General features: G+C 40.4%; 1 protein-coding gene and 2 non-coding genes across 4 annotated transcripts in view; all 3 read right to left on the reverse strand.

The window, feature by feature from the left end:
* Positions 1-18,030, reverse strand: part of polr1a (RNA polymerase I subunit A) — a 71,402-nt gene that overhangs the window by 23,832 nt on the left and 29,540 nt on the right. For both annotated transcript variants that reach the window (XM_088991085.1, XM_088991086.1), the window contains 9 exons: positions 16,492-16,638; positions 11,035-11,226; positions 10,749-10,898; positions 9,415-9,598; positions 9,231-9,313; positions 5,991-6,149; positions 2,816-2,914; positions 574-726; positions 367-449 (listed from right to left, as the gene is read on the reverse strand). In XM_088991085.1, the coding sequence (XP_088847211.1) occupies positions 367-449; positions 574-726; positions 2,816-2,914; positions 5,991-6,149; positions 9,231-9,313; positions 9,415-9,598; positions 10,749-10,898; positions 11,035-11,226; positions 16,492-16,638 (1,250 nt within the window). The remainder of the gene's footprint in view (positions 1-366; positions 450-573; positions 727-2,815; positions 2,915-5,990; positions 6,150-9,230; positions 9,314-9,414; positions 9,599-10,748; positions 10,899-11,034; positions 11,227-16,491; positions 16,639-18,030) is intronic.
* LOC148902486 (small nucleolar RNA SNORA5) lies at positions 4,852-4,988 on the reverse strand. The gene has a single exon (XR_016114341.1). It is a non-coding gene; the product is annotated as a small nucleolar RNA SNORA5 (small nucleolar RNA).
* On the reverse strand, positions 8,995-9,131 carry LOC148902487 (small nucleolar RNA SNORA5). Its single transcript, XR_016114345.1, has one exon. It is a non-coding gene; the product is annotated as a small nucleolar RNA SNORA5 (small nucleolar RNA).

Genomic DNA, 18,030 nt, shown 5'->3' on the forward strand with positions numbered 1-18,030 from the left:
TTTAATTGATTGCAAACATTTTTGCTTTCCTCTTCAGAACTATTTCAATCATATTCATAACTGGATAAGTAACAAGAAAGCATCTTCTCCGAATCTGAACTCTCTGAAGCCATTGTTTTGATTCTAGAGCAAGGCAAGACGTCCTGGCGTGACATCACAAACAAGGGAGTGTGACCTTCTCAAACCCGCCATCTCTGAAGTCATTTTGAAGTAGTTTTGGGACACTTTAACTCATTTTTATTTGTGTTTTTGACTAAAAATATCAGCCTGCGTGTTTTGGGTATTTTAGATGCTATAAAAAGTTTTTCTGATGTCAGTTAGGCAACAAAAAAAATGGTGTTGGTTGTCCTTTAAATGTTGATTGACCTCTGCAGGTATCCTGATCTTGACGTTTTGACAGCAGTATCCACAAGTCCTTCTCGGCCAGCCATGCAATGGAAGAAAAATTCCTAATGGCAACATGAGCACAAAGTCAACAGTGCAGTTCAATAAATGCTTAGCCTGCAGCCATTTTCCCAATATTTCGTTTAAAAAAAAAACAGGAAATGTTGAAGCTTGGATACAAACACACACCTGCGGTTTGATGCCTGTGAGGAACCTTCCAGAAACAAAACCCCCAGCACTCGGCGCCGGGTCATAAGGCTGGAAGCAGGGTAACGATTTCCCAGACGGCATGAGTGGAGGTCTACGACCTTCTAACTCAATCTGACCTAGGAGACAAGAGATCTGACACATGCACACAATTAATCAGACTGCGGAAGGAAATGGTGGAAGAAAAAAAACAAGATTGGTATATCTGTGTGTGTGCTTTAATGTGTACAGTGATACCTCGGCTTACGAACGCTTTAGCTCACAAACTTTTCGCCTTACGATCATTAAATTCGCAAGCATATAATATTGGCATACAAACTAGTTTTCAGCGGTGGCCGGCGGACAAGTTTTCCACACACCCCTTCTTTGAGTGCAGACGTGGTTTGTTATCGAGTGGAGGACTTTTGCTATTATGGGACAGAAAAACACCCCACCACAGGCTAGTGTTCAGCCCAAGAGGACACAAAAGAAAATGACGGTCAAGCAGAAGGAGATCGAAAAACACCCAGTCCCAGTGTCCCAGTACCAGTACGCTAAGTCGACCATTGCCGCCATCCATAAGAACAAGGAAGCTATTACGGGTGCACGTGCGGCTAAGGGTGTTTCCGTGTTGTTTTGGCAACGGTCTCAGGCAATAGAAGAGGTTGAAAAACGTCTGTCTGTTGATTTGGATTAACAAAAAGCAGCTCGCGGGGGACAGTGCGAGTGAGGCTATTATCGCGGAGAAAGCATTGCAACTTCACTCGGATATCGTCAAGAGGCAACAACATCAACGACCATCACAAAGACTTTATTACACAGTAGTTCATTTCTTTAATTACAATAGCACATTTATTATACATAAAATATTATATTATATATTTTGTGTCATTTTAAGGCCTATTTCGTAGAAAATTAGGTTTTATGGGGACCTGGGAACGGATTATTCTCATTTTAATGGTTTCTTATGGTAAATTAATGTTTGGAAGATGAACTTTTCGCCTTACACACACACACTTTTTGGGAACCAATTAAGTTCGGAAGCTCAGGTATCACTGTATATCTGTGTGTGTGCGCTTTAACATTCACATATTTTTGTGTTAGTGTACACTGCACCCGAAACGTTTTATCAGCTTCAAAAAGTACATTTCTAACAATTTGTTATCCTCTAATTGTTAAAAAAAATGTTTCTTCTGCATTTCACCAATAGCACGGGCAAAAAAAAGTATATTTGGCACGCCACGAGAAGCATTTTAAAACGGCACTGAACTTAGTTTCTGAACTTAACATACTCTATGGGGTTACGTGACCATTGAGGCATTGGAAGTCTTACAAATTTGATAGTGACTAGACCGAATAGAAGTTATCATATTTAAAAGTTTCAAGGTTAGTTAGCCACCGAACACAAATCCCACAATGGGAGCACAGACAAATCTGGGGTCAATCGGAGGTGAACCGACACAGCCTGTTAACCTGTCATCTTCATGTAGGCGATCTGGCCTTGGACTAATTCAGTACTTGGTCAACTCCTTCACAGAAAGAGCTCATTAGCCACGTCACAAATCTACCGGTTCATTTGAAAGACACCCCGTTAAAGTGTCTATGTTCTGTTGCTTTATGGATGTTGGTGCATGGGACGTCCAGGGGCGTGGTATTCAAATCAAGAAGGCTATGTTGTACTCATGTATCACTTCAATTTGCATATACTCTCAATCAATAGCTCAGCACAGAGTTGCAGAAGTTGGCCGTCGGTCATGAATGGGCAGTAAAAGACAAGCTTCCTGTGATCCAGCCATTCTTCACAGTGTCTTCTTCTTCTTTTCCTTTGGGCTTTTCCCTTCAAGGGGTCGCCACAGCGAATCAGTAACCTCCATCTTCAGAGGGATGATACGCATGTTTGTTTTGGCCCAGCTTTTACGCCAGATGCCCTTCCTGACACCACCCTCTGTATTTATCCGGGCTTGGGACCGACACAAGAAGACTTATGTCCCTTTGTGGCTACAGAACAAGCAACTCGCTCAGTAAAAGGCTCCCAAACACAAAATGGTCATCAGCGGAGCAACAATCAACAATATAATGCAATAAATAAAATACAACTATAAATAGAAACAAGAGAGCGAGAGCTACACAGAAAATGCTATTTTAAATAGGTGGGTTTTGAGATGGGACTTTTTTTTTGTCCCAACAAATATCTCTGACGGAATTTCAATCTGATCATGAAGAAAAGAGCAGAAGGCCAAAATACCTGCATGGTGTTTACAGTGGAACCCTTTGCACCGGACTGGACCATCAGTTGAAGGTTATTGTCAGGGAAAGACGTGTGGAGGCCACCCGGCATACACACCTGCAAGGGACAAGATGGAGTAATCAGAATCAGACACCTCCGGACAATTTGCGTCCACAATTTGTAAAACGACTTCTACTGAGTGCATTTGACAAAGATTCCACGGCATATAGCTATATTTTACGTTTTAAGACTCGCGCTGAATATTCACGAAGTCTTGTTTTCGAGTTGATGATGATGTCACGGAGGGAACGCCCGTGACCGAGAAAGCGACACACAATGCATTTTGGGTACTTTTTTCGTATGAAAACACTGTTGATGGCAAAATTAGAAGGAAAACGACATAACGCGATGGTGAATCGTTGTGTGTCGCAGCCAATTGCGGTAACACGCATAAAGAAGGTGTAAGTTGAGAAAAATTCCCAGCTATGTCAATTTCTCCACTGCGAGACTATGAAAAGCTAATCCAAACCAATCATAATAATAATACAGCGATACCGTGTCTTACGAATTTAATTGGTTCCCAGAGTGTGTAAGGCGAAGTGTGTATCCCAAACATTAATTTCCCAGAGGAAACCATTAAAATGAGAATAATCCGTTCCCAGGTCCCCATAAAACATAATTTTCGACTTTCTAATTTTCTAAGCCTTAAAACTACAAAACATTTACCTTATTTTATGTATAATAAATGTGCTTTGATATTATAATTTAAGAAATAAACTGTACTGTATAATAAAGTGGTTTTATTGACCTTTGTGATAGTCGATGGCTTAATGGAATGGAGTGGCCGGTTTCATCAGCATTAAACACTTGATGAGGAACGTAGCCTTCTTTCACCATCTTGAGGAATGATTCCTTGTCGGTGCTTTCTCTGCGATAATTTTTCCTAGTTCCTCATCAATTGTATTTATGTTTAGCTGCGTTGATAGCTTTATGTATCAAGTGTACAGATGGCTTGTGCGGGTTATTTGTGGAGTTTGATTGATGGGATATTTTAACCTTAGAGTCTATACTTATATACTTATACCTTTGAACCACCAAAGTTGAAACAAGGCCAAATGTCACTGTTTTCTATCCATTTTCTCGCTCTGTCGTCTGCCTGTCTGTAATGTTTAAATGCCCCCCCGTCACTGCTGCGTTCTTGACCAATCACGTGGCTTTAACTGAAGACTGGGGGCGGGGAATAGAGGACAAAAAAAATGTCGGCTGCCATTTTCTTTTTTGGAGAACGGCCTCACTCTCTGTCCATAACCCCCGCCCCTTACTGCTGCATTCTTTACCAATCACGTGGCTTTAACCGAAGACTGGGGGCAGGGAATAGGGCAGGGGTCGGGAACCTATGGCTCGCGAGCCAAAAATGGCTCTTTTGATGATTGAATATGGCTCGCCGATAAAACTAAATACATATTGCAGTTTTTTTCGCCGTTCATTTCCCATTGGGGCTGCAGTTGGCGGAATTTTGATTGGATGACACTGACCTAGAATGGCCGAAAGCGGCCCGAAAAACCTTGTAGATTTTGGTGTGTCTGTGAAAATAGTCCAAGAGTGTATTCCCCAATGCTCAGTAACTCTTCCCTCGTGTAACTGAGTCGCGTAGGATCGCAAAAAACAAATGAAAATGACAAAACCAGGAACAATATTAGGGAGCGTGTGACCGAGGCTGCCATTCACGGCGCCATCTTGCACAATGGAATAAAGTGACTTTATTATACAGTGCAGTGTATTTCTTTCATTACAATACAATAGCACATTTATTATACATTGAATAAGGTATGTTGTGTGTAGTTTTAAGGTTTATTTAGTTGAAAATTATATTATATGGAAAACTGGGAACGGATTATTCTCATTTTAATGGTTTCCTATGGGAAAGAAACATTTGGGATACACACTTTTCACCTTACGCACTCTGTTTGGGAACCAATTAAGTTCGTAAGCCAAGGTTTCACTGTATTTACTTAACACCGACTTAGTATCGGTTTGCAGCGGAAGCATTTCCTGTTTGTGTGTAGCACGTATTTATCCCCACAAGGCATTTTGGAGCGCAAGGGGGCCCACGAACTACAACTTAAATTTGGCAGCCATTTTGGCCAGTAGCACCCACTGGGAAGGGTGTACTGAATTTGACAAAGCTGCAATAGTCAGATATCAATAAGTAATACAAAACAACAAAAAATACAGTGATACCTCAGCTTACGAACTTAATTGGTTCCCAGAAAGTGTGTAAGGCAAAAAGTTCGTCTGCCAAACATTTATTTTCCATAATAAATAATTAAAAATGAGAATAATCCGTTTCCAGGTCACCATAAAACATCATTTTCTACCAAAGAAGCCCTAAAACTCCACAAAATATATGATATTTTATGTATAATAAACGTTCTATTGGATTGTAATGAAAGAAATAAACGGTTCTGTATAATAAAGTGGTTTTATTGACCTTTGTGGTGGTCATTGATGTAGTTGCCTCTTGATGATATCCGAGTGAAGTTGCTGTGCTTTCTCGGTGATATTACCCTCACTCACACTGTCCACTGCTAGCTGCTTTTCGGTAAACCAAATCAACAGTTTTTGAACTTCTTCTATTGCCCGAGTCCGTTGCTTGGACAACACAGAAACACCCTTAGTCACACGAAGCAATGGTCGACTTAGCGCACTGGTACTGGGACAGCTAAGTCACACAAACGCACACCTCGTTGGTGTTCTTTGATGATCTCCTTCTTCTGCTCGACCGTCATTTACTTTTCTGTCCTCTTCGGCTCAACACTAGCCTGTCGTGGTCTTTTTCACTCCCATAATAGCAAAAGTACTCCACAAGATAACACTGCACTCAAAGGGGTGTGTGGAAAACTAGTCCGCCAGCCACTGTGGCGCTGTTCAACCATGTGGTTTGGTGTTCTTCCGCCAAAAACTAGTTTGTAGGTCAAGATTATATTCTAGCGAATTTTGTTTGTGAGGCAACAAGTTTGTGAGTTAAAGCGTTCGTCAGCTGAGGTATCACTGTCAATAATCAAAATAAATAGTGACAAGTTACACTGTTGATTTACAACAGTAAACAAAAAAAATAGTGGCAATAACATAGTTTAGCAAGTTTCATAGTTGCTCAATTCATAGTTCACTCAATTCAGAGTTGCTCAATTACCCTGTTAATGTCATTGTTGACTTGGTTGGCGACTTCTTTGAATTTGTGGTCAGCCACGCTAAAATCTCGCTGGTCTGGGTTGAGATGAGCATCCTGCCAACGGCTCTTAGCCTCTGCCTCGTCCACATCGGGGGGGAGGTTGAAAGCTGCCTGGAGGGCCTGAGAAATGCAGAGCGGGGATGTCACATTTGAAATATCTTTCTGAGAAGTACACATACTGTATTACCGTCATTTCGCCACGAGAAACCGAGACTTTTGTCACAAGCTTTCGACCCTGCGGCTTATGCAACCATGCGGCTAATTTAGGCATTTTTTCAAACGTCCGCCAGAGGCCCTCGAGCACTAGACGTAAGAAGGAGACAGGGCGAATATATGTGCAGAGGAAGACACGTTTTTTATTACTACTATTACTATTATTATTATTAGTACCGTATTTTCACGACCATAAGGCGCATGTAAACGTCTCAGATTTTTTTCAAAATGTGCGGTGCGCCCTGTAGTGCGGACGTGTTAGAGACCACCATGAGGAGGACGTGTAGAGAAAACGAGGGGGTGTGCAGGCGTGGTTTGTGTATAAACGAACAGGTATGTGCTTTATGTAGAACATTGCTGTTTTAACAACCCTGAAAATGGCAAAGAGACATGGTTATGAAGCTCAGTTTATTTAAACTGAAGGCTATCAGCTACGCCGAGGAACATGGGAATGGAGCCGCTGTGACATAATACGTGGACATAAGGCAAGGTGGCCGGAGTTGGAGGAAAGCTTCAAGCAATAGATCGGTGAGCGAAGAGCGAGCGGAAGGAGCGTTTCGACAGTCACCGTCCCACTCAGAGCAGTAACGCTAGCGGAGGAAATGAAAATTGAACATTTCCAAGGAGGTCCATCTTGGTGCTGGCGTTTTATGAAACTGTGCGATTTTTCCATGCGGACTGGGACTACTGTAGCGACGGCCGGCGAATTATTCTGAAAAGCTGGCGAAAAGGCTGCCATGCTAACGGAGAGAAACTCCCGGCGATTGTGATTTTTTAAAAGAAAGACTTTGCCTAAAGAGACATTTCCAGCAGGCGTCATTCTTAAGGCAAACAAAAAGGGCTGGATGTTACGCCACAATTTGCCAATGGATTGTGGATGCTTGGGCTAACGTGTCTGCTAGCACGGTGGTTTGAACTTTCGGAAAAGTCGGTACTGGTAATGTGCTCCTTTTTACCATGCCGACGCATATTGAGTGATGATTACAAAATGTTATTCCTTTGTAATTCATAAATAAAGCACTACCAAACTCAGTTTTGCTCCCGATCTGTTTTTTTAAATACGCATACTTGTATGCCTGTGTGTTGTTGTGAGGCGGATGTACATATAGCAGTAGTATATAAAACTTGCGTCCTTTCATCCGGTGCGCCCAATGTGTGTGTTAAATACAGAAATGGCACACGTAAATGAGACTGCGCCTTTTCACACGGTGCGCCGTTTGGTCGTGAAAATACGGTACTACTATTATTTGTTAAGGCAATTCGCTACACTAACACATTTTAAACATCTTTTCTATTTCCTTTCGCATCATTTTGTATTTCTTGGACTCACATCCTGCCCGCCTTTACATGACGTCACATCCTATCCGTCTTTACATGACGTCACATCTTGTCCGTTTTATAAAAGCTCTCCCAACACGCCCCATCTCTCTCTCTGGCCCTCCCCAACCACCCTCACAATGTCTCTGCTGTCTACAAGATTAAAATAATCTTTTTTGTTCAACACCTTGGTTCCTGTTGATTTTACTACCATCTTCTAACACCATGAAGAGCCATGAACCAGAGGGAAGGATCATTTTTAACCCATCACTATTACTACTATTAATAATATTATTACTATTACTATCACTACTATTACTATTATGACTATTACTGGATTGGATTTGCCTTTATTAGTCTCGCAGTGGAGAAATTTACATTTCACAGCAGCAAAGTTATGAAAGGAATGAAAGTAGAAAAATACAGGAGCTGCTGGAAAGGCAGCCACTCTGGCGGCGCTGTCTTAAAGTCAAAATGACAAAAAAAAGACTAAAAAACAAGTAACATGACAACACAAAGACACAGACGGTCATTCATTCTTAAGCACTTTCTGTACCCTCGTTGTTATACGAAGCAGTTCCAGATGAAAGAGGAGAGGATCAAAGCGTCTCTTCACCAGTGGATCAGGGACATCATGGTGCTATTACTATTACTACAACTATTATTACTATTACTACTACGATTACTGATATTACTGCTATTGCTATTATTACTATCACGATGACTACCATCACTACTATTAATATTACTACGACTGCTACTATGACTTACCATTACTGTTGCTATTACTGTTACTATTATTACTACTACTACTATTATAACTATAATTATATTATAATAATAATTATTACTATAATTATTATTTTTATAATTACTATTACTATAGTTATTATTATTAGTATAATTATTATTACAGTAAAGTCTCGTTATATCGATATCGGATATATCGATAGTCCCGGTTATATCGATACTATTTCTATGCACGCACGGAGAAAATTACATGCAAACAGGGTCGGATATATCGATAGTCCCGGTTATATCGATATTTTTTCGGACTCCCTTCAATATCAATATAACGAGACTTTACTGTATTACTATGACTATTATTACTATTACTATTATTATTACTATAATAGATAGATAAGATAGATAGATAATAGATGGAGGACATTGATTCGCTGTGGCGACCCCTGAGGGGAAAAGCCGAAAGGAAAAGAAGAAGAAGACTATTATTATTACTATTACCATTATTATTATTATTATTATTATTATTGGACACTGATTCGCTATGGCAACCCCTTGAAGGGAAAAGACGAAAGAAGAAAGAAGAAAGAAGAAGAAAGAAGAAAGAAGATTATTATTCTTATTATTACTGCTATTATTGTAATCAGGTGCGCTCTATAGTCCGGAAATGACGGTAGTTTTCACATGTTGTGTTTGTGCGGAGTACATGTTTATGCCCAGAGGCCACGATGGAGCACAATGGGGCCCACAAACTCCATCTTCACTGTTGCAGCCATTTTGGCCAGTAGCACCCACTGCGGAGGATGCACTGAATTTGACAAAGCTGCAGAATTTTGCACTGCTCCATTTGCAGTTTGAGCGATGACAGGAAATATGGTGAGCTTTTGAAGCAAACCAGAACAACGAGGAGTAACCGCTTGAACTCACTTTTGTGCCGATTCTCAGTGATTTTTGGATAATGCTTTTCCTCTTTTTGTTGGCACCGGGTTTCACCAGAATGTCCTCAACGCCTATTAGACAAAAAAAAAAAAAAAACAACAACAACAAATAAACACCAGAGATAAATATTTGGAGATATCTCTGTGGGAAAAGAAAATGGGACTGAATATACCCAAAGTGAATCCTCGATATAACTGAAGGTACGCCGTAAAGAGCCTGGCCAGACAGCTGAGCAGTTTGCCGCTGGTCTCCCCTCCGTAAAGTTCATAGCAGCAATGCACCAGACCATATGCAGAGGAGCCGTAGTGAGCTTTGTCCAGGACACCCACTAACAACTCACACTGACGGATAACCACCTAATAAGAACAATAAAGTGATAACTCAGCTGACAAACTTTTCGCCTCACGAACATTAAATTCGCAAGCATATAGTTTCGGCAGACGAACTACTTTTCGGCGGACGAACCACACCACACAGTCGAACAGCGTCACGGTGGCTGGCGGACTAGTTTTCCACACCCACTTTCTTTGAGTGCAGACATGGTTTGCTATCGAGTAGAGTACTTTTGCAATTATGGGACGGAAAAAGACACCGAGGTGTGCCTTTGTGTGACTTAGCGTCCCAGTACCAGTATGCTAAGTCGACCATTGCTATGTGTGGCTGAGGGTGTTTCTGTGTTGTCCAAACAACGGTCTCAGGCAATAGAAGAGGTTGAAAAACATCTGTTGATTTGGATTCACGAAAAGCAGCTCGCTGGGAACAGTGTGAGTGAGGGTATTATTGCTGAGAAAGCACGGCAACCTAACTCGGATATCATCAGGGGGCAACTACATCAACGACCATCACAAAGGTCAATAAAACCACTTTATTATACAGTACAGTTTATTTCTTTCATTACAATGCAATAGCACATTTATTATATGTAAAATAAGCTATATTTTGTGTAGGTGTAAGGCTTATTTAGTAGAAAATTTTGTATTATGGGGACCTGGGAACGGATTATTCTCATTTTAATGGTTTCTTATGAGAAATAAACGTTTGAAAGACGAACTTTTAACCTTACACACTTTCTAGGAACCAATTATGTTTGTAAGCTGAGGTATCACTGTACCTCACTGACTGTGTCTGTGACAACCTGGAAGTTTGTCATCCATTGACAACTACCATCACAAAAGTAAATAAAACGACTTTATTGGATAGTACAGTTTATTTCTTTCATTACAATACAATAGCACATTTAATAATACATAAAATAAGGTATATTTTGTGTAATTGTAAGACTTATTTAGTAGGAAATTGTGTTTTATGGGGACCTGGGAACGGATTATTCTGATTTGAATGGTTTCTTATGGGAAATAAATGTTTGGAAGACAACATTTTCACCTTAGACTTTTGGGGAACCAATTACGTTCGTAAGATGAGGTATCACTGTACATTATTAAAGTAAGTGGTGACATTTCATTTTGACAAATTGCGGGCTGAAAGTGTATATGTGGATCCACCCACCTGTGAGTCACACATGGTTTCAGGTTGATATCCTGGAGTTGCTCGTGGGGGAACTTGGATCCATGATTTACTGGGGATTTTGGATTTGCCAACCAGATTCAAAGGCACGGCCTTCTTTGGAATAACATTGAGCAGCAGGGTAGACACCACCTATGAAAGGGCAAAGGAAATGTTTACCTCCGCTTCATAGCCATTATCCGAACTCAATACTTTTTTCCCACTAACATTGCATAACATTTGGTGGAATGTTAAATAATCAGGTCAATGATCACAGACGTCACAGTACCTGCTTTCCTGTCCAGAGTTTCTGTGGTTTGAGTAACGCAGGTCGGAGCAGTTTGACTCGGCCTGGTTTGTCAGTCAGTCCTCTGTACACAAGCTCAGTGTACTGATCTCTTGTGAAGAAACAGCCTCGAATGGTCATGCGTGCGCCAGAAACCATGTGATCTTGTATCAACCCGGCAAGAGGCTTTCCATCCTGATGAAAGAAAGAACAAAATAATTAGTATGTACCTGTCACAGATGTTCAGCGGCTCGAACACAGAAGATTGTCTGACTGCTGGCAGGGGACATAGTTTTCATGAAATCACTTCACGTGAACTTATTGGACGGACGTCCAACCTCTGTGGCCCTATGCCAAGCTATTTATTGAGAGTACATGCAAATTTAAGTAAAAAAAAAAACAGTCTTCTTGATTCGAATACGAAAATTATGTTTGATGGGGACCTGGGAACAGATTATTCTCATTTTAATGGTTTACAATGGGAAATTAATGGATGGGATACACACTTTTTGCCTTACACACTCTGGGAACCAATTAAGTTTGTAAGGTATCACTGTATTTTTATATTATTATTGTTTTCCAAATATAACAAATATGAAAGTTTTCCAAATATAATAAATAAATATTGAAACGTTTTCCAAATATAACATGCCTTTCCAGCAACTCATGTATTTTCTTTTTCGACTTTCATTCCTTTCATCACTTTGCTGCTGTGAAATGTAAATTTCTCCACTGCAAGACTAATAATAAATCCAATCCAATAAATACAAACAAGTTTGGCAAATATAATATATAAATACATGCAACGTTTCCAAATATATAAATACATATTTTCCATATATAATATACAAATATAGAAACATTTTCCATATATAATATATAGAGTTCGTTTGGCATTTTGCATACTCGGCACGGCAGCCAACCAGAAGCCTGCTTCGTGCTTCGGACTTACCATAAGTATAAAGTGTACAGTGAGACCTCAGCTAACGAACTTAATTTGTTCCCAGACAGAGTGTGTAAGCCAAAAAGTGTGTATCACAATTTATTTTTCCCCATAGGAAATCATTAAAATGGGAATAATCGGTTTCCAGGTCCACATAAAACACAGGTGTCAAAGTCAAGGCCCGCGGGCCAAATCCGGCCCGCCACATCCTTTTTTCGGCCCGCGAAAGCGAATCAAATTTGTTAAATTCCATGATGATTGCTAAAATCTGAGCCAAAATTTCATATTTTTGGATGTCAACCACAATAAAAGTCATTCTTGACTTCAGATTTGAAAACAAGTTATTCATTAATTTGCTGTGTGCTCTATATGTAATATTTGAAGGGATTTAAACATTCTAATGGGTTCCCCAAATTCATAACGGCCCTCGAGAGGAAACCATAACTACAATGTGGCCCGCGGCAAAAAATGACTTTGACACCCCTGCCATAAAACATAGTTTTATACTAAACAAGCCTTAAAACGACACACAACATACCTTATTCTATGTATAATAAATGTGCTATTGTATTGCAATGGAAGAAATACACTGCACTGTATAATAGTCACTTTATTTACATTTGTGATGGTCGTTGACGGCTCTTAATTGACACCTGTTGCTTTCTGACTTGTAAGGTCTTACGAAACTGAGGCATCACATTATCATTCATCATGTTGATGATTCTCAGAGCCTTTTCTGGATGGAACTGTTCAATAAAAGCCTGCACATCAAATCCTGAATGGCCTGCTTCTGCTTGTCCTCTTGAAGGCAAATCAAATCCTCTGTGTTGAGGACCTCATTATGGTCAGCAACAAGCTCCTCAATGTCATCTGCAACCACTTCGAGTCCCGTAGGTGCTGGAGATTTTATTTCAACAAATGGCGCGAGTCCGATGATTCCACGGACGCGGAATAAAACGCGTCATTAGTCGCGTGAAAGCAGCGACTGAATAACGCCTTTGTGTAAACTTTACACAAAGGCGTTATTTAGCCGATGTGAGAAACACGAACGAGGTGTGCGTTTGTGGCGTCACATGTGCACACCGTGGCTGTCATGTGAATCTCAGCCTGACACATCTCTCACGCTGTGTGTCACTTCCCTGAGAGTAACATTCTTCATTTCCACCATTGCCACTATCCTTCGCCTAAAAGCTTTACGTGTTTCTCAATGATCTCCTTCTCCTCGGCGGTGATTTTATTTTTGGTGTCTTCTCCGGCTGAACACGAGCCTGTGGTGGGTTTTTTTTCCGTCCCATAATAGTAAAATAATCTGCAAAAAGCTCCTCAGAGGCGATCGACGTGTTAATTCAGAGAGACGGGGCGTGGAAAGTAGTGCCGGCTGGAGCGCTGTTCGGTCGTGTGCTTCCGCCGAAGATCACTCCGCCAGATCCGAAGAGCACTCCGCCAGCCATGGTGGGTGTGTATCGCGAAAAGTAGTGCGTATTTCAAGGTTTAATTTTCATAAATTTGACGTTCGTAAAACGAAAAGTTCTTAAGATAAGGTGTTCGTAAGCTGAGGCCTCATTATACTTGAGAGTTTTGAAAGGCGCTTAGAAAGAGGAGTGCACCTGGCTTGTAGCGGTTTGCTTGTAGCGTTTGCTTTATTGAATAAAGCAAACATTTGCTTTGAAAAAAAATATATATTTTTTTTCTTCTTGAAGAAGTTGTCTCCCAGGCCGAGACTTTTTGAAAGTTGTACGCCCGACCTAAAAGTTGTACGCCTCGGGCCACTGGGCAGACGTTATTCCAAACACTGGTGTAAGGCGCACTGAATGAATGGTACACTTTCAAATTTTTTGCCCATATATAAGGCGCACCGGACTATAAGGTGCACCTTTAATGACTGAATAAAGTTTTCCAAATATAATACAGCCCCTTGGCTTACAAACTTTTCGGTTTACGAATGTTAAATTTATGATAATTTTACCTTGGCATACGAACTATTTTTCGGGATACACACGGAGCGCCACAATGAGTGATGTGTCGTTTGCGAACGAGCCCGTTCTCCTAACAAGGAAATGGCAGCCGACTTCATTTTTGTCCTCTATTCCCCGCCCCCAATCTTCGGTAAAAAGCCAGGTGATTGGTCACGAATGCAGCAGTGAGGGGGGGTTTACAGACAGAGAGAGAGTGAGGCCGTTCTCCAAAAAAGAAACGGGCAGCGGACTTTCTTTTGTCCGCCCGGACTTTCTTTTGTCCTCTATTCCAGTCTTCGGTTAAAGCCACGTGATTGGTCAAGAACGCAGCAGTGAAGAGAGGAGTGGGGGGGGGGGGTTAAACATTAAAGAGACAAGTAGACTACAGAGAGAGTGAGAAAATGGCTAGAAAGTGAAATTTGGACTCATTTCAACTTTGAGTTCAAAAGGCAGACTGTAGACTGCAAGGTTAAAATATCCCATCTATCAGGCTCCACGAATTACCCGCACAAGCCATCTGTACACTTGATGCGAAAAGCTATCAACCCAGCTAAACCGAATACAATTGACGAGGAACTAGGTAAAATTATCGCAGAGAAAGCATCTACAAGGGATCATTCCTCAAGATGGTGAAAGAAGAAGGCTACGTTACTCATCAAGTGGATTGGATTGGATATGCCTTTATTAGTCTCACAGTGGAGAAATTTACATTTCACAGCAGCAAAGTGATGAAAGGAATGAAAGTAGAAAAACGAAATACATGAGCTGCTGGAAAGGCAGCTACTCTTGCGGCGCCGTCTTGAAGTCAAAAGAACAAAAAAAAACTACAAAGTGTTTAATGGTGGTGACCTCCCCATTCCATCAAGCCATCAACGGCCATCACAAAGGCCAATAAAACCACTTTATTATACATATACCATTTATTTCTTTAATTATAATACCATAGCACATTTATTATACATAAAACAAGGCCTATTGTGTGTAGTTTTAAGGCTTATTTAGTAGAAAACTATGTTTTATGGGGAACTGGGAACCGATTATTCTCATTTTAGTGGTTTCCTATGGGAAATTAATTTTTGGGATAAACACTTTTCGCCTCACAGACTGTCTGGGAACCAATTAAGTTCGTAAGCCAAGGTATCACTGTATATAAATAGCTAAAACGTTTTCCCAATATATTATAAGGCACTACAGCAGAGGCTGTGGTTACACACTACTTCGATGGGAAATGGGAGTCGGTGGCTGCTACTTCACATATTAGGCACATCTGCGTATAAGGCACAGGGTCATCTTTTGAAGAAAATCAAGGCTTTGGGGTGCACCTTGTACACTGGAAAATATGGTAATTTTTCCACGTTTAACACTTCAAATGTTTTGATTAATAAAGCAAATTTTCATCTCACAGAGACAGTCCAAGAAGTGAAGACACATACGACCACAAGGAACCAGAGTTTTGTGAAATGTTCAATGGCTACACTGAAACCTGATTGCCATGAGATTTGCTGAATAAAGAAATACGTTTTACAGTAGCTGGAAAAAAACGACATTAAGAATTTAAAGTACAAATGACAAAGTGACTGAAATTATTATATCTGAACCAATTTATCCTCAAAAGGATCACATGGTGCACTGAGGCTTATCCCAACTAACCCAGGCTTAACCCAACCTTTGAATGGGTACAACCTGAACTGGTTAGCAGCCAATCGCGGCGCACACACAGATAAACATCCATTCTCTCTCACACTCACATGTAAGGATTATTTATCATAATAATTTCATTTACAAGTGCCTTTCAAAACTCTCAAGGTCACTTTACAGTTACAAGACATTATTCTGTGGGTGAGCATTGGCAGCCACACGAACCAGCATTCACTCAACCCAGAAGTAAATAGATCGAATGCTATCTAGCTAGCTAATAGATAGCCAGCTAGACAACTTGCTATATAACTAATAGTCAGCCAGATAGCCGGCCACTTAGCTAATAGGTAGAAAATAGATAGCTAATAGAAAGTTAATAGATAGCCAGCTAGACAACTCGCGATATCAATAATAGATAGCCAGCCAGATGGCTATCTAGCCGGCCAGTTAGCTAATAGATAGCAAATAGATAGCTAGCTAAACAGCTAGACAACTTTCTATATAACAAATAGATAGCCAGTCAGATAGCTAGCTAGCTGGCCAGTTAGCTAATAGGTAGCAAATAGATAGCTAATAGATAGCCAACAGATAACCAGCTAGACAGCTAGACAACTTGCTATATAACTGATAGCCAGCCAGATAGCTAATAGGTAGAAAATAGATAGCTAATAGATAGTAAATAGATAGCCAGCTAAGTGACCCATCACATATGAAAAAAACAAACTTATTACACACTCCTCCATTTTTCTCCATTTGAAAACTAGTTATTCATTAACTCATTCACTGCCATTCCAGTAAACTGTCATGCATGTTTTCTTTTAAATATAGAAGGAAAATGAAGGGAGATACCTTTTCACAGCATTGTCAATCATTCAACTTGCTTTTACAACCATCAAGGTGTACTAAATGCATGTATGAATGTACCTTTGGCACAAGGTACTGTTGGTTAGTACTGACTAACGTGTAGGCCTCAGCTCGACCAAGTTCACTCTGAGGGAAGTGAGCGTTCATCTCATCTCCATCAAAGTCGGCGTTGTAAGCTTTGCAGTTGGCATAGTGGAGCCTCAGGACCTGTTGCACAAAAATAAGTACAGTGATACCTTAGCTTACGAAGTCATCAGCTCACCAACTTTTTGCCTCACTGTCAAAGATATGACAGTCGGACACTGTGGACAAAGACGCGGAACCAGAAGGATTGTCCCTACTGCCGGCAGGAAACGCATTATTATATCATACGTCTGAATTCTGCGGCCCTCTGCCAAGCTATTTATTGAGAGTATATGCAAATTAAAGTGATACATTCGTAAAACATAGTTTTCTTGATTATAATACCACACCCCTGGTACGTTCTGAGCCCCAACAGCTGTAAGCAATAAAACATTGTCTTTTAATTGGTTGTCTTCCATGAACTGATAAATTTGTAACCGGGCTAATGAGCTCCTTCCTGTGAGAGAGTTCCAAGGCCAGATCTCCTAGATGAAGGTGACAGTTTAACTGGGCTGTGTCTGTTTCACTCAGATTTACTGTGGCCATCTGCGCCTTGACTGTGGGCCTATTGTTTGTTTGGCCAGCTCAGCATGGGACTTTTAAACATGATAACTTCTTATTCTCCATCAATCATCAACATTAAATTTGCGTGCTTATAATCTTGGATGACGAACTAGTTTTTAGTGGACCAACCAGACGACACAGCACCACGGTGGCTGGCAGACTAGTTTTCTTTGAGTGCAGACGTGGTTTGTTATCTTGTGTCGTACTTTTGCTATTATTATGGGAGCGAAAAAGACCCCACCACAGGCTAGTGTTAAGCTGATGAGGACACAAAAGGAAATGACGGTCGAACAGAAGGAGACCATCGACAAACACCAACGAGGTGTGCCTTTGTGTGACTTAGCTGTCTCAGTACGCTAAGTTGACCATTGCTACCATCCATTGACAACTACCTAACAGCTAATAAAAATATTTTATTATAGTATATCGTTTATTTCTTTCATTACAATAGCACATTTATTTTAAAATAAGGAATATTTTGTGTAGTTTTATGGCTTATTTAGTTAAAAAATATGTTTGATTGGATTTGCCTTTATTAGTCTCGCAGTGGAGACATTTACATTTCACAGCAGCAAAGTTATGAAAAGAATGAAAGCAGAAAAACAAAATACAGGAGCTGCTGGATAGGCAGCCACTCTCACAGCGCCGTCTTGAAGTCAAAAGAAAAAATAAAATAAAATTTAAAAAAAAGAAATAACAAATAACATGACAACACAAAGACGGGGACCTGGGAAGGGATTATTCACATTTTAATGGTTTCTTATTGGAAACAAATGTTTGGAAGACAAACTTTTCACCTTACACACAATTTCAGGGAAACAATTAAGTTCGTAAACTGAGGTATCACTGTACCTCACGACTGTCTGTGACAACCTGGAAGTTTGTCATCCGTTGACAACTACCATCACAAAG

This window comes from Hippocampus bargibanti, linkage group LG02 (genome assembly GCF_051943395.1).
Source record: "Hippocampus bargibanti isolate YZ-2025 linkage group LG02, ASM5194339v1, whole genome shotgun sequence".
Lineage (NCBI taxonomy): Eukaryota > Metazoa > Chordata > Actinopteri > Syngnathiformes > Syngnathidae > Hippocampus > Hippocampus bargibanti.